The following is a 14,621-nucleotide window of genomic DNA, read 5'->3' on the forward strand; positions in this document are numbered from 1 at the left end:
GTGCTATAATTTTAAAGCTTGATAATGCCTTAGATCAGAGCTTTTTAAATATTTCATATTGGCAGCACACATTTTGGAAATGCATTATTTGGTGAAACAGTAATCCAATTTTACTAGCAAACCAGATATTAAACCAATAGCTCATAAGAGATATGAACACATAATGCAATAATGAAATGTATGCATAACATATCTCATGAAAACATTTCATTTATATATTTTTAAATATGTGATTTGTAAAATAATAACATACATTTGTAGTGTTTCATAATGAGTAGCAGTATGTAAATATGTGCAATATATATATATATATCTTAATAAAATAACGACTACCATTTTCATGAGGTATATAAGGTTGATGGGACAAACACAACTTTTGAATATTTCATGGAATATTCTATAAAGACACTTCAAGCATTTTTAAGCTTCCACATTTCAGTGACAAAAAATTAGCTTACTTCATATAGACTCAGATGTTTCTCTTTATGTTTGTGCGATACATCTACAAACTACAGCCGACAACACTAACATGTCGCAACACGCAGTTTGGAATGGTCTGCATTAGATAATTGAATCACTATAGGGTGGGCAAACAGTTACAAAGGAATTTTGATATTTAATAATTCCCTTATTTTTGTTTTTTATTCACAATATGAAAGCATCATATATGGTTTATATAAGAAATAAATTTACATAACAGGTGAAAAATTAAATCTCATAATCGGTGTTCAATACCAAAGTATCATATGCAGTATATATAGGGACTCTTCATGACTTTCAGCCTACCCTGTAGCTTTATTACACAAGGCTCTCTGCTATGTAAACTTCACTTACTTTGTGTAAGTATAGAGTAACTTAAGATTTTCCATTATCAAGAAACTGAACCTTACCTGGGTTTGGGAAGGCTTAAAAGCAGAATCGAAGCTATGTTGCAGAGAGTCCAGAAAGGGCTGGATTTTGTAGAGGCCCTGTGTTGTCTGACTGGAACGGAAGGCCACGATATGGAAGTACTTGAGTATCTTCTCAAATCTTGACTGGGACATGATTAGAGCTATGCTCTTGTTGCTATAGAATCCGCTACTCCAAATGCTGAGCACAGACTCACAATGGTGAGTGCTTGTGGATATCATGTAGGCCAAGAAAGCCTTAATTTCCATCAAAGTGACATCCACCCAAGTGTCATCACTCCCAAATCTCTCCTGGTACTTCTTGGCGTACATATTCGTTTGCACCACCATATTCTTCAGAACGTTGTCAGGGACAAAGAGTTGAAAGAAGTCCATTGCGCTGGCAGTTGGTGGCATTCTGCGTGTTGGGCCTAGAAGGCAAAAATACACATCTTAACACCAGAAATAGCAGCCAAGAATGAAAGGACCAAGGCATTGGCATCTCTGGCCCATCCTCTGTTCAGATATCAGCCAGCAAACCAATGCCTCAAGAAATAGCTTTCTAGGATCTACAGAGATACTCAAAGAAACACCTCAGCAAACAAGAGCCCAAAAGTGGCAGGCTAAAACCTGGAATCTCAATTAGTGACTGATACTGGATGATAAACTCTCCCCTAGGCACACAGAAGACTGGGCAACTTGGAAGGCGCTGAATAGACAGCGTTCTGGCACCATGAAATGCAGAGCTAACCTTAAGAAATGGGGCTATAAAGTGGAGTCTATGACATGCCAGTGTGGAGAAGAGCAAACCATAGACCACTTACTACAATGCAATCTGAGTCCTGCCATATGCACAATGGAGGAACTTCTTACAGTGACACCAAAGGCACTCCAAGTGGCCAGCTTCTTGTCAAAGGAAATTTAGTATAATGCCAAGTTTTAAAATTTGTGTTTTTAAATACATTATAACTGCACCCCCAATTCACTTCTGACATGATAAATAAAAATGCCCAGTTCTCTAACTCTTCACAAAACCAGTAATGGAGCTGAATTTGAATAACCAAGATTGGGCCATTCAGTTAATCTCACTCAAGTGCACTGCCGACTGGAGATGGAAAATAGGGATAGGACGTACCCACTGCTTTTCTAATCTGATAAAATAATCCATCCACAACAAAAGCTGTCTTGTGTGAGACATACATAAATTGTGACTGTTTACACCCATCCACATAGTTTTTCTCATTTTTCCTCACAGTGTACATATAGGTCCAGACACACACTGCTTTTTAAAAAAAAGAGACTATAGCAAAAAAGAAGAAAGAGATCATATCACCACCTAATATTTAGTGCTTTGCATCCAGCTGCTGGAACAGAACTGGAAGAATTTCAGGAATAAAGTTGGATGTTTTTTCATTTTCTGCAGTCCTATAAGTAATTGAAGGGTATGGCTGGAATTAAAGTGGTGTACAATGTTCCCTCACTTATCACTGGGGCAAGGTTCCAGGGCCACCCACAATAAGTGAAAATTGGCAAAGTAGGGACGCTATATTTATTTTAATATTTATACATTATTTTAGTAGTTATACACTATTTTAAGGTTTTATCAACCAATCGTTTGTTGATAAATCACCTCATTCTCCTCCCGTTGCACTTGGGTTCCTTTTCTCTCCCTTCGGCTTCTCCTTCCTCCCTTCTTTAGGCTGTAAATTGTAATATTTTATGATTTATAATAGTCTTTTAGAGTTTATTGAACAACCGCGAAACAGCGAATCCACGAAAAGTGAACCGCGAAGTAGTGAGGGAACACTGTAGTGGTATGTGTGTTGAAACAAAACTCTGGAAGACAGGATACAAATCTCTACTTGGCCATGAAAACCCACTGGGTGACCTTGAGCAAGTAATACACTCTTAGTTTCAAAAAACCTTGTGATAGCTTCATCTTAGGGTTGCTATTTGGAAATGACTTGGAGGCACACAGCAGCAGCAACAACAAGAAGGATGGTGCTTCGGCTCGCCAAGGATGTGGTTTGGAGATGAACCAAGAGAGATGTGCCTTATGAGGTTTACAGTACTTCATGATTCAGGATCTGTTCAACTCAAGCCCAACTCATATCCAACCTGGCAACTCTAATAGCGACCAGCGTGCCCATTGAGCTTGTTAACAAAATGCTAACTGGGACAAGTACTCTCCTTTCCTATGGTTCTTTGGAGACAGGAGGATGGGCGTGTTCTTTGGAGGAAACTTTGCCATTTTATTGCTGCTATTATTAAATACAGTAACTAGGAATCACAAATCTTTGCTACCGATCTACTGCAAATCACGCAGAGATCTGTCAATCTGGATTTACACTTATTCTAGGTTACATTTGAGTTTCCTTCTGAATTTTTAATATATCTACTTTGGAAATGAACTTTTACTTCATTTTATGATGTTTCACATGACATATTAGAAAGGCCAGCTTAACCAGCTTTCCTTATAAACTTGTTTTCAAAGTATTGCTTTATTCTCATACAGACAGGAATGGAATAGGCACATAGATGAATGAACAGCAGTGAAAAGAGACAGCTAGCTGAGGAGGATAGAATGAAAAAGGAAAAAAAGAGGTCATCTGTTTTAAATCCAGTCTAATACAAAAGCAGATGTAAGTAATCCTTTCTTCTTTTAAAAATTGTTTATGTCTTAATATTTTTATTATACTAGTTCTATTTTAATATTTCTATAATATTAATCCTATGCTATTATAGACAATAATAACACAGTTGGAAGGAAAATACTGTCAAGGTGGCAGTTTAGGCAGCAAAGCTTTTACAATATATATAATTTAAACTTAATACATTAAGACAGAATTGACAGGACTCCTATTTTTCTGTAATAGCCATGACTACCTACAGCTCTTCCACTATGGGTAGATGCACAATAGGATGAACATTATAAAAACAACTGAAAATTAGACGTTGCCTTCTAAAATAATGTTAACGTTTCCCCTCAGACGTCAGTAACACTAAATTCAATGAAATTTAAATTTGTAGTTAGTCAGTTTAGGACCTGACATAACCACCCCTTTCCACGTCTGAGATTTTGCCATTAATTATTTGTGCTTTCATTATCATTCCAGTGACAAGGACCAGAAACTTTTATTTTAAAAAACAAAACAAAAAAAAATCCCAAGATACTAGATAATAATACATCTCCTGTGGGCCTGTAGAACCAAAACCAGAGGTGTTTTAACACAACTAGTGTTAATAGTGATGATACAACTAGTTGTCGAAGGCTTTCATGGCCGGGTTCACAGGAAAGTGGGGTTTATATATCTATGGAAAGTCGAGGTTGGGAGAAAGAACTCTTGTCTGTTGGAGGCAAGTGTGAATGTTGTTATTTATCACATTGATTAGCATTTAATGGCCTTGCAGATTCAAAGCCTGGCTGCTTCCTGCCTGGGAGACTCCTTTCTCCCAGGCAGGTGGGAGGTGTTAGCTGGCTCTGATTGTTTCATGTCTGCTTTCACATGGTTCATAAAGGATAAACTTAATTTCATGCACAGAATTATATGAATAGTGTGTATAAACTACCTTCAAGCTGTTTGTATAAGGTGCATATGAAACATGCAAGAATCTTCCATTTAGACTTGAATCCCATCACCAAGTTATATGCAAAGACACGTATTCCAGTATCCAGGGGGGGAAATCTGAAGTGCAAAACACTTCTTGTCCAAGCATTTTAGACAAGAGAAACTCTACCTTTATTTTAATTTCAGAAAAAATTATAAAAATATTTTAAAACATATTTGTTTTTAATTTAAAACATCATGTCAAATTACTAAAAGTGAGGTTAAAGTTTCAGTATGCACAGATTCTACACCAATGGATTACAACACCCACAGCTTGAAAAGATCTCCTTGACTTGTCCCCAAATTAAAAAAAAAACCTCCTTGATTTTGCATTATAAGGAACACCATTTTTCTATACCATTGAATTTAGTGGGACTTGAGCATCAATTTACTTTGATATCCACATGGGGCCCTGTAACCAAACCCCAGTGTAGATGCCAAGAGTCCACTGTATCCCCAAATTACCCCTTAAAGTAACAAAATTAAAATTTCCCAAATGTTATTGTCACCCATAGCTTTACTGTCCTTGACACTAATGATAAAAAACCACCCCATGTTAAGATAGTTGTTCACAAATTAGGGGCAACAAAACTATTTTAAATTAATCAGTTACTTCCACACTATGAAACAAAAGACTAGCCTCAAGTGGTGAACAATTCTTTATAGAATACATCACATGGACACCACAATGAAAATGAGAGAGAACAATGCTTTTGTCACAGCCTGTTTCTCCTCTCAACACCCCATCTAGCTACAATGCAGAATATGCTACTAAATCTGTACACATAATAAAAGTGAAAATATGTATGTGTGTATGTGGCTGGGGTGCCCACGTACACAGGTAAGCTCCTGCCTCCACAAACAGCTTTAACCTACAGTGCTATGGAGCTACCAAAAGCACTCCATACAATGAACACCATGAACATGTAGCCCAAACACTGCCAATGCTCTCCCCAAACACTATGGCCCACCACACAAGGAATGCTTTCATTCGGGGACAATTTCATCATAGAGTTTACATGTTTCCTCAGACATCCCTGTGTTTCCTACTATATCCATTGGTGTGGAATTTGCATGATCCCACCCACTGCCTCTCCCTTAACCCTTTCCTACTCGTTTCAACTCTGCATAACAAACAGAGCAGAACTGAACAGTAATTAAACATACTGTAGGAGTTTGGGAGATGATGGAAGTTATAGTTCACCCTGCATCAAGTCAGACTGTGACCCCACTAACAATGGACCTGGACCACATTTGGCACACAGAACTCCCATGACCAAAGAAAAATACTAGCTTTGGGTGGAAATCACTTTGATTTATAGCCATTGTAGATACTGGGATTTATAGTCCACCTGCAATCAAAGAACACTCTGGACCCCACCAACGATGGCCCTGGACCTCACTTGGCACACAGGACCTCCACAACCAACAAAAAACACAGGAGGGCTTTGGGGGAAATCCACCTTGATTCATAGGAATTATAGTTCACCTACATCCAGAGAGCACTGTGAGTGCAAACAATGATGGATCTGCACAAAAATTTTGAATATTGGTGGATTTGAGGTGGAATTGGCCTTGGCATTTGTTAGTTGTAGGTACTGGGGTTCACCTGCAATCTAAGAGCACTCTGCACCCCACCAATGATGGACCCGAACCTAACTTAGCACACAGAACCCCCATGATTAACTGAATGTACTAGAGGGATTTGACGGGATTGACCCACGATGGTGGGAATTGTAATTCATCCTGCATCTGGAGATTACACTGAACTCCATTGATGATGCATCTAGAGCAAATTTACACAATATGACAAACCTTAAGTATTGATGGAATTTCAGGGGGTTAATCTGGCATGATGTGAGTTGTAGTACACCCACAACCTTATGCATTTTGTAAAATAAAAATGACTTCTTCTAATAATGCTCATTAGATTCTGCTTGGCTGGTCTTATATGGAATACTTTTGAATCAGTCTCTAAAAATACATTTAGAACATGCCAGTGAAGCACTTTTTCCTTTTCAATCCATTTGACAAGATGTGAAGCCCTTAATTCTCACATCCTCTTCTGCCCCCAAACCACCCTACAGCCACCACCAGTTTTGAAGTCAGCCTTAGAAGGTAGCTCGCTATTACACTCTCTGGTGATTTAAATTCAGGAATGGACATGACAGGAGTTTAATGTGCCTGTACTCAGTACACTGTGTTCTGGCACTGATAAGCATGGCTGCTTATTGCTGTACTCTCCCTAAATTGAGCAGGATCTAGAGATGGGGGGGGGGGGGGGGAGAGAGCAGGAAAGTGGCAGATGAGGTGAGGGAGAGGAAAAGAACAAATCACACATCCAACTGCCACCCTCCCCCCCCCCCTCCCAAAGATGCAGTGCGTCATTGGAAATTTAGAGAGATGGCCATTCACAAATCACAATCATCCAATGCTTCAGCTGCTCAGTGTTGCAAATGATGGTCCTGTGACCAATGAACTGTTGTGCTTAATCTACTGCTCCTTTTGTAGGCTTAAAAACAAGGATGGTAGAGGAGATACGTTTGTTCAATATCCTATGAGTATCAGTGCATGATTACCATGCTTTCAAACCATAATCATCATCATCTCCTTATTAACGTCATTCAAAGTTTGGCACATGGAAACATGATGAATGGCAGCCAATGAGGCCGCTAATGGGCCCTTCATGTTTCCCAGGACAAAAACAAGTCTAGAGTAAACAGCGTCTGTGCCCTGTCGAGTGACCAGTTGAACAGACCATTTCCAAACAAAGCTAGAAACCACCTTGTTTAGCTACCCATAAAACCAGTAAAGTGTGGACATGTTAAAAGCAACTAAAACTGGTACGTCAGCTGCGCCCGTACCTTGGGAAGCCTGACTTAACCACGGTGGTCCACGCTTTGGTTACATCCCGTATAGATTACTGCAACGCACTCTGTGGGGTTGCCTTTTGAAGACTGTTCGGAAGCTTCAGTTGGTCCAACGGGCGGCAGCCAAGTTTATTTTTTATTTATTTATTTATTACATGCATTTATACCCCGCCCTTCTCCCCGAGGGGACTCAGAGCGGCTTACATTCTGTCACGAGGGCCAGCAACAAATATACTATAAAAACAAAACAATTAAAACATGATAAAAACATGATAAAAACATGATAAAAAGTATACAAAAATTAAAACGCTGCAAAGCAGCGATATTGCACCATCCTCAGTTACTCACTACTGCTACAATTACAGATTTGCGACCCAATTACAATAGCCAATGAGCTTATTGCACACCAGAACGGCATACAGGGAGCATACAACTCCCCTGTTGCGTCAGTTCCACTGGCTGCCAGTCTGCTACCGAGCACAATTCAAAGTGCTGGCTTTAGCCTATAAAGCCCTAAACGGTTCCGGCCCAGTCTACCTGTCCGAACGTGTCTCCCCCAATGAACCACCTCGGAGTTTAAGATCGTCTGGGGAGGCCCTGCTTTCGAACCCACCTTCTTCGCAAGCTCAACTGGTGGGGACGAGAGACAGAGTCTCTCTGTCTGTGGAATTCCCTTCCTAGAGATATTATATCAGCCCCCTCTGTCCTAACCTTTGGGAAGAGAGTAAAAACTTGGCTTTGGGAGTAGGCCTTTGATAAATAGCCCAGTGCAAAAGAATTTTTTTTTTTTAACCTGGAAATCGTGTAATGGATTTTGGAACGGCTTAATACCTTGCCTTTGGATGATGTGTCTCATAGTGGAATGTATTTTAATTATGTTTTATATCTGTTTTAATTTTTATAATTCTATCTGATGTCTGTGTTTTAAGCCTAAGGCACTGTATAAGTGCCATTTGTAAGCCACCTTGAGTCCCCTTTGGGGTAGAGAAAGGCGGGATATAAATACGGGAGATAAATAAATAATAATAAATAAATAAAAACCTAATAGTATTTTTAGGCACACTTTTGTATTTCTGGATCTGTATTTAGATACAAGAGCTGGACCATAAGGAAGGCAGAATGAAGGCAGAATAGACGCTTTTGAACTATGTTGTTGGAGGAAAATTCTGAGAGTGTCTTGGACCGCAAGAAGATCCAACCAGTCCATACTCCAGGAAATAATGACTGCTCACTGGAGGGAAGGATATTAAAGGCAAAGATGAAGTACTTTGGTCAAGGAAAGCTTGGAGAAGACAATGATGCTGGGGAAAATGGAAGGACGAGGGGCCGATCAAGGGCAAGATGGATGGATGTTATCCTGGATGGAAGTGACTGGCTTGAAGGAGCTGGGGGTGGCAATGGCCAACAGGGAGCTCTGGCGTGGGCTGGTCCATGAGGTCATGAAGAGTCGGAAGCAATTGAACAAATAAAAAACAACATTTAGATACATGAGAAGTGGCATATAGTGTGGCATATAGTGATTTGAGTGTTGGGCTCTGATTTAGAAGACCAGGGTTCAGTTTCCCTCTCAGCCATAGAAAAGCACTGGGTGACCTTGGGTGAGTCGCACACTTTCAGCCCCAGAAAACAACACAATAAGTTCATTTTAGAGTCACTGTTAGTCATAAACATCATGAAGCATACAATAACAACAAATTTAGGTCCTTAAAGACCAGAAGTATTTAAAAAAATATTTACCTTAGTGCTAAATCACATCCCACAAGAACCTGCGGTGGGTGGGGGCATTTCCAAAACAACAATTCCTGTGGACTTCTTCCTCCAATTAAATGTCTCAACATGTCTGACTCTCATTTGATGGTCCATTAGATTATTTCTTCAGCAGCAGATCACCAACTAGATCAGAGGTCCCCAAACTTTTAAAACTGGGGGCCAGTTCATGATCCCTCAGACCATTGGAGGGCTGGACTATAGTTGGTCAGGTGGTCACCAAGCAATAATAACAATAACAATAACAATAATAATAATAATAATACAGCATATCTATCTTGTTTGCTGTGTCAGACTGTGTCATTGTGTCAATAATAATAATAATAATAATAATAATAAAAATTTAGCCCAACCCCTTTCTGCCTTTGTGGACCAAAGCACCCCTGACAGATGGCCTCCCAGCCTCAATATTAATAATAATAATAATAATAATAATAATAATAATAATAATAATAATAATAATGGTTGGAAGAGAACCCTTGGGCCATTTAGCCCAACCCCTTCATCCTTTGTGCCATGGGGGCCGGATAAATGGCTTCGATGGGCTGCATGTGGCCACCGGGCCGTAGTTTGGGGACCCCTGAACTAGACATTTTAAAAAGACTTTAACGGGGTGCACCTCACTGAACCTTCAGCCCATTTTATACAACAATGAAGCTAGCAAAACTGTTAATGTATTCTTAATATGGAAGAAGGGTTAAGAGCCACTCAAGATCGTAATGACTGCTAAATGAGCAAGACAATGCAAGCTGAGGTCTAAAATTATATGCTTTTAAGTGGTGGGATTTCCTTTTGATTTAGTAACAGAAAACAAGTACTCAAATATCCTGGAAACACTGCATGTTCTCAGCGTGAAAGTGCTATTTTTCAAAAATGTTCATTCTCAACAGAGACTCAGAGGCACCCAAGCAGAAGAACATGGCTCAGCAGCTGTGATTCACCTGCAGCCTGGCATAAATTCCCAGTCCCAGGGGAAACAAATTTGGCAGGATATAGGAAAGAGCAGCAATAAATACCACACTTGCAGTCACTATTAGTTAGTCCCCTGAAATAATTTATAGGAATGACCATCAAATAGAGTAGCAGGTTACACTGTTCTTCAAACAGTAGGTTGTACCCATGATATGTTTGTAACATCATTACACTCTTATTATCCCAACTATCATTAGTACAAGGGAGAAAGAATATGATTCCGGCCATGAAAGCCTTTGACAACACATTGAGAAAGAATATATTAGCAGAAAAGACAGATGCAGAGTAGGAACCCTGCATTCCCCAATGATACCATTTCATTTACCTGTCCTCTCTTGGGGCCCTTCCACACAGCTATATAACCCAGAATATCAAGGCAGATAATCCACAATATCTGCTTCGAACTGGGTTATCTAAGTCCACACTGACATATAATCCAGTTCAATGTGGATTTTAAACAGCTGTATGGAAAAGACCTAGGTTTTCCAGACAGTTGTATGATATGCTTTTCCCAGAAGTTGGCCATAGAGATGCAGAGGATGGTGTAAAGCATGTTCTGGGTTTTCCAGTGTGACTCTGTGATCAACTTTTGGCAGAAGTCATTCATTCCATAGGGTTTCCTATTAATCACCAACAGTGCTGTGGATATTGAGGAGGCACAAATAGCAGACAAAGGGGAAAATGTGCCAAGAGAAAGGTGCATCAAACAAACCCCACTACTCCCAGAATTCTTTCTATTGGGCATGACGAATAACCAATGGGGAAAGAATGAAGACAAAATCTTTACACACTTAACAACAGCTGCCATATTAGTTCTTGCAAGATTATGGAAACAGAAATTAATACCAAAAGTGGAAGAATGGATAAAAAGAATATGGGATATAATGAATATGGACTACCTAACGTTCCTGCTATCAACAACACAAAATAAGCAAAAAAAAAAAAAAAAGGATAGATTGGACACCGGTAAAGGACTGGATGAAGAAAGAAAAAGTTAGAATATTGTTATAAAGCCCTTAACACGAAGGAGAAGTGTCAACTGTCGACACAAAAAAAAATGAATGATACCAACAACATAAATAATACAAATAGTTACGACAACTTTATAGAGAAGAATGGAAGTCAAGAATCGACAAGGACCCTGACCCCCCTACCCTTATTACCCCTTTCCCCCTCACTTTCTACCACCCCCCTCCCTACCCCCCATCCTTTCTTCCCCCCAATACTTTCCTAACCCACTAAAGTGGATTTTATTGTTATTTTCAAAATTTAATAAAAATTAAAAAAATTTAAGAAAAACCAGAGGCCCTTTTCACACTACAGAATTATTGCATTATGATTCCACGTTGAATGCAATGGTTCCCTCTTATGGAAGCACAACCAGCTTAAATTCCCTTTACTGTGCAACTATTTAAAGGTAGAAGAGCCTTCTCCCAATTTTGACTCTGACAATCCTACTCTGGGCTTTTTCACACTATACAGTTATTGCACTGTGATTCCACTTTCACTGCATCCTATTGAATTGGGAATTTTGCAGTCTGGCAAGGCACTGGAGTTTCATGGCTAAGCATGTGAAATACCCTTTCCTTAGACTATAAATCTCAGCTTCTTGTGGGACAGAACTTGAAGTGGCATCATAGTTCTATATTTAACACCATGGACAGGAGGGGCAGACTATGTCCTAAATGTGTGTTCCCCACATACTGGTCTATACACCGACTGGCAGAGCTTCAGAGCTTTTTTTTTTTTAAATAATCTTTTTTCCAGCCATACTGCAAATTGTTGGAGGAAGGACACAACAAAAAGTAAAAAGGGAGAAAGAGTTACACCAATTTGCAGCCATATAGTAAAGATAAGTAAGAAGGAATACATTCCGGTAATTAACCGGTAATTAGTCCTGGGATCCAAGTTGCCACAGTGAAAACTGAAGAAAATTCCTGTATATTTAATATGTGGAAGAGGGAATTTCAGGAGGCACTGCTTGCTGTGGATCCAGCTAACAATGAACACCTGTTTAAATTCCCTCTTTTATAGAACCATCAAAGGCATAAACGCCTTTTCCAGTTCTCACTCTAATAATTCTAGTTTTGACAAAATCTTGGTCTGGAAGGTTTAAAGACATTAAATAAATCTTATAAATTACTGTACACAAATGTAAATGTTACTATTGGAGTAGCAGTTAGAGAATCATAGAATCATAGAGTTGGAAGAGACCTTGTGGGCCATCCAGTCCAACCCCCTGCTAAGAAGCAGGAAAATTGCATTCAAAGCATCTCTGACAGATGGCCATCCAACCTCTGCTAAAAAGCCTCCAAAGAAGGAGCCATTGTTCTACATCCTAGTCTCCAGGGCAGCAGAAAGCAAGCTTGCCCCCTCCTCCCTATGACTTCCCCTCACATGAATGGCCATCATGTCTCTTCTCTGCCTTCTCTTCTGCAGGCCAAACATGCCCAGCTCTTTAAGCCGCTCCTCATATGGCATGTTCTCCAGACCCTTGATCATTTTAGTTGCCCTCCTCTGGACCCATTCCAGCTTGTCAATATCTCCCTTCAATTGTGGTGCCCAGAATTGGACACAGTATTCTAGGTGTGGTCTGACCGAGGCAGAATAGAGGGATAGCATGTCTTCCCTCGATGTAGACACTATTTATACAGGCCAAAATCCCATTGGCGCTTTTTTTGCTGCTGCATCACATTGTTGGCTCATGTTTAACTTTTTGTCCACAAGGACTCCAAGATCTTTTTCACACCTACTGCTGTTGAGCCAGGCATCTTCAATTCTGTATCTTTGCATATTATTTTTTCTTCCTATTTTTCTGCCTTATATATTACCTAGAGCCATAATAATTAAACCAATTAAGCCAATTAATTAACCATAGCATCCACTGGATTAATTCTACCAGACTATTGATTCTACAATGTGCACCTCAACCTTCTATTGCCTGTGAAACACGAAAAAAGACACAATAAATCAAAAGTTTCTACAATATACCATAAAACCCGTTTAAAAGACAACAAAAATATATCTGCAAGTGTTGTTAGGCCCTGGTTTAACATTTGTCATCAAGTTTCAATTGAGGAGTGTGTTGCCTGTTACAGATTTGTAAAACACCAAGTTACCAACATATTAATCTCCAATTCTTTGTGTAAATACCATTAAAAAATGTTCAGAGACAATTTCCCCACATTGGGTCTATTTTGCCTGCCAACATCAAATCAGATCATATCTTTTACAGTGCTGATGGTAAAGTGATCTGCACATATGGCTTCTCGGGGACTATCCATTAATGAAAACCTATAATCACGTTCCACAAGCTTGTGCAGAATCTGATACCTTCCCTGTATCAATGTAGGTAGTTCTGCTCCATAGGCTAAGCATTTCAATTCTTATCTCCATGATGTCATAAAAACAGCTCTGCAGAGGGAGATAAGAGGATATAGAAATAATAAGGCTGCTAAGCATGTCCTTTTCTCATATATGCGGGTATGGCAGATCTCTGCAATGTTTCTTCCGAATTTAAGACAGATCCTGAATAGTAGTTAGCTACCTTTCTCTATGTTTATATCTGGGGTAAACTAAAATTTCCTGCTGTGATCACTGAGCTGGAAAAAATGGCTCAAAACTGTGTGCTATTAATTAGCATTTCTACCCACTATTGTGAATGGGGGAGGTCAGTATTATTGAGATAAAAACTGACATGAACTCATCTCTTGCATTTTGAGCTAGGGCTTTCTAGCTAATACTGTGTAACAAGGCATGAAGCTGAGTGCAATATAGCAGAAGTGAGCATAGTAATATAAAGGTCTGGTTTACTCATTTATTGAATATATTGATATCAAGTCATCTCTCCACATTTGCAGTTTTGACTCTCGCAGATTTGATTAAAATATTCTTTCTAGGAATCTCTATGTCCTCCAGTGTAACTGTGGTCAGCTTCATCTAGTCCAGTGGTTCTCAACCTGGGGTCTCCAGATGTTTTTGGCCTTCAACCCCCAGAAATCCTAGAAGTTGTTAAAATGGCTGGGATTTCTGGGAGTTGTAGGCCAAAAACATCGGGGGACCCCAGGTTGAGAACCACTGATCTAGTCACACTGGATGACCTAGAGATTTATAGAGTAACACCTCTGTAGAAATGTCTAAGGCTGGATCTACCCTGCCAAATAATACAGTTTGAAGTGCATTATGTGGTCAGTGTAAACCATGCTTGGGCAAACTCTGGCTGTTTGGAATTATGGGAGTTGAAGTCCAAAACACCTGGAGGGCTGAAGTTTGTCCATGCCTGGTGTAGACCCATATAATGGAGTTTGAACAGCATTATATGGGTCTACACTGACTATACAATGCACATCAATCTGTATTATTTTGCAGGGTAGATCCAGCCTAATTATTTTGCAGGGTAGATCCAGAGTGATTCTATGGTGAGCTCACAGTGGACATCAACTATAGAGTCATATTGGAATACTCAAAAATAACTAGAGAGGTGTCCTCTCGGATAAAAAAAAACCAATTTCTTTATT

General features: G+C 39.5%; 1 protein-coding gene across 1 annotated transcript in view; it reads right to left on the reverse strand.

Moving 5' to 3' along the window:
* pgbd5 (piggyBac transposable element derived 5) overlaps positions 1–14,621 on the reverse strand; it is a 78,787-nt gene that overhangs the window by 21,408 nt on the left and 42,758 nt on the right. The window contains exon 2 of the mRNA XM_062975712.1: positions 891–1,318. Within this exon, the coding sequence (XP_062831782.1) occupies positions 891–1,318 (428 nt within the window). The remainder of the gene's footprint in view (positions 1–890; positions 1,319–14,621) is intronic.

The sequence above is a fragment of the Anolis carolinensis genome, chromosome 1 (assembly GCF_035594765.1).
Source record: "Anolis carolinensis isolate JA03-04 chromosome 1, rAnoCar3.1.pri, whole genome shotgun sequence".
NCBI lineage: Eukaryota > Metazoa > Chordata > Lepidosauria > Squamata > Dactyloidae > Anolis > Anolis carolinensis.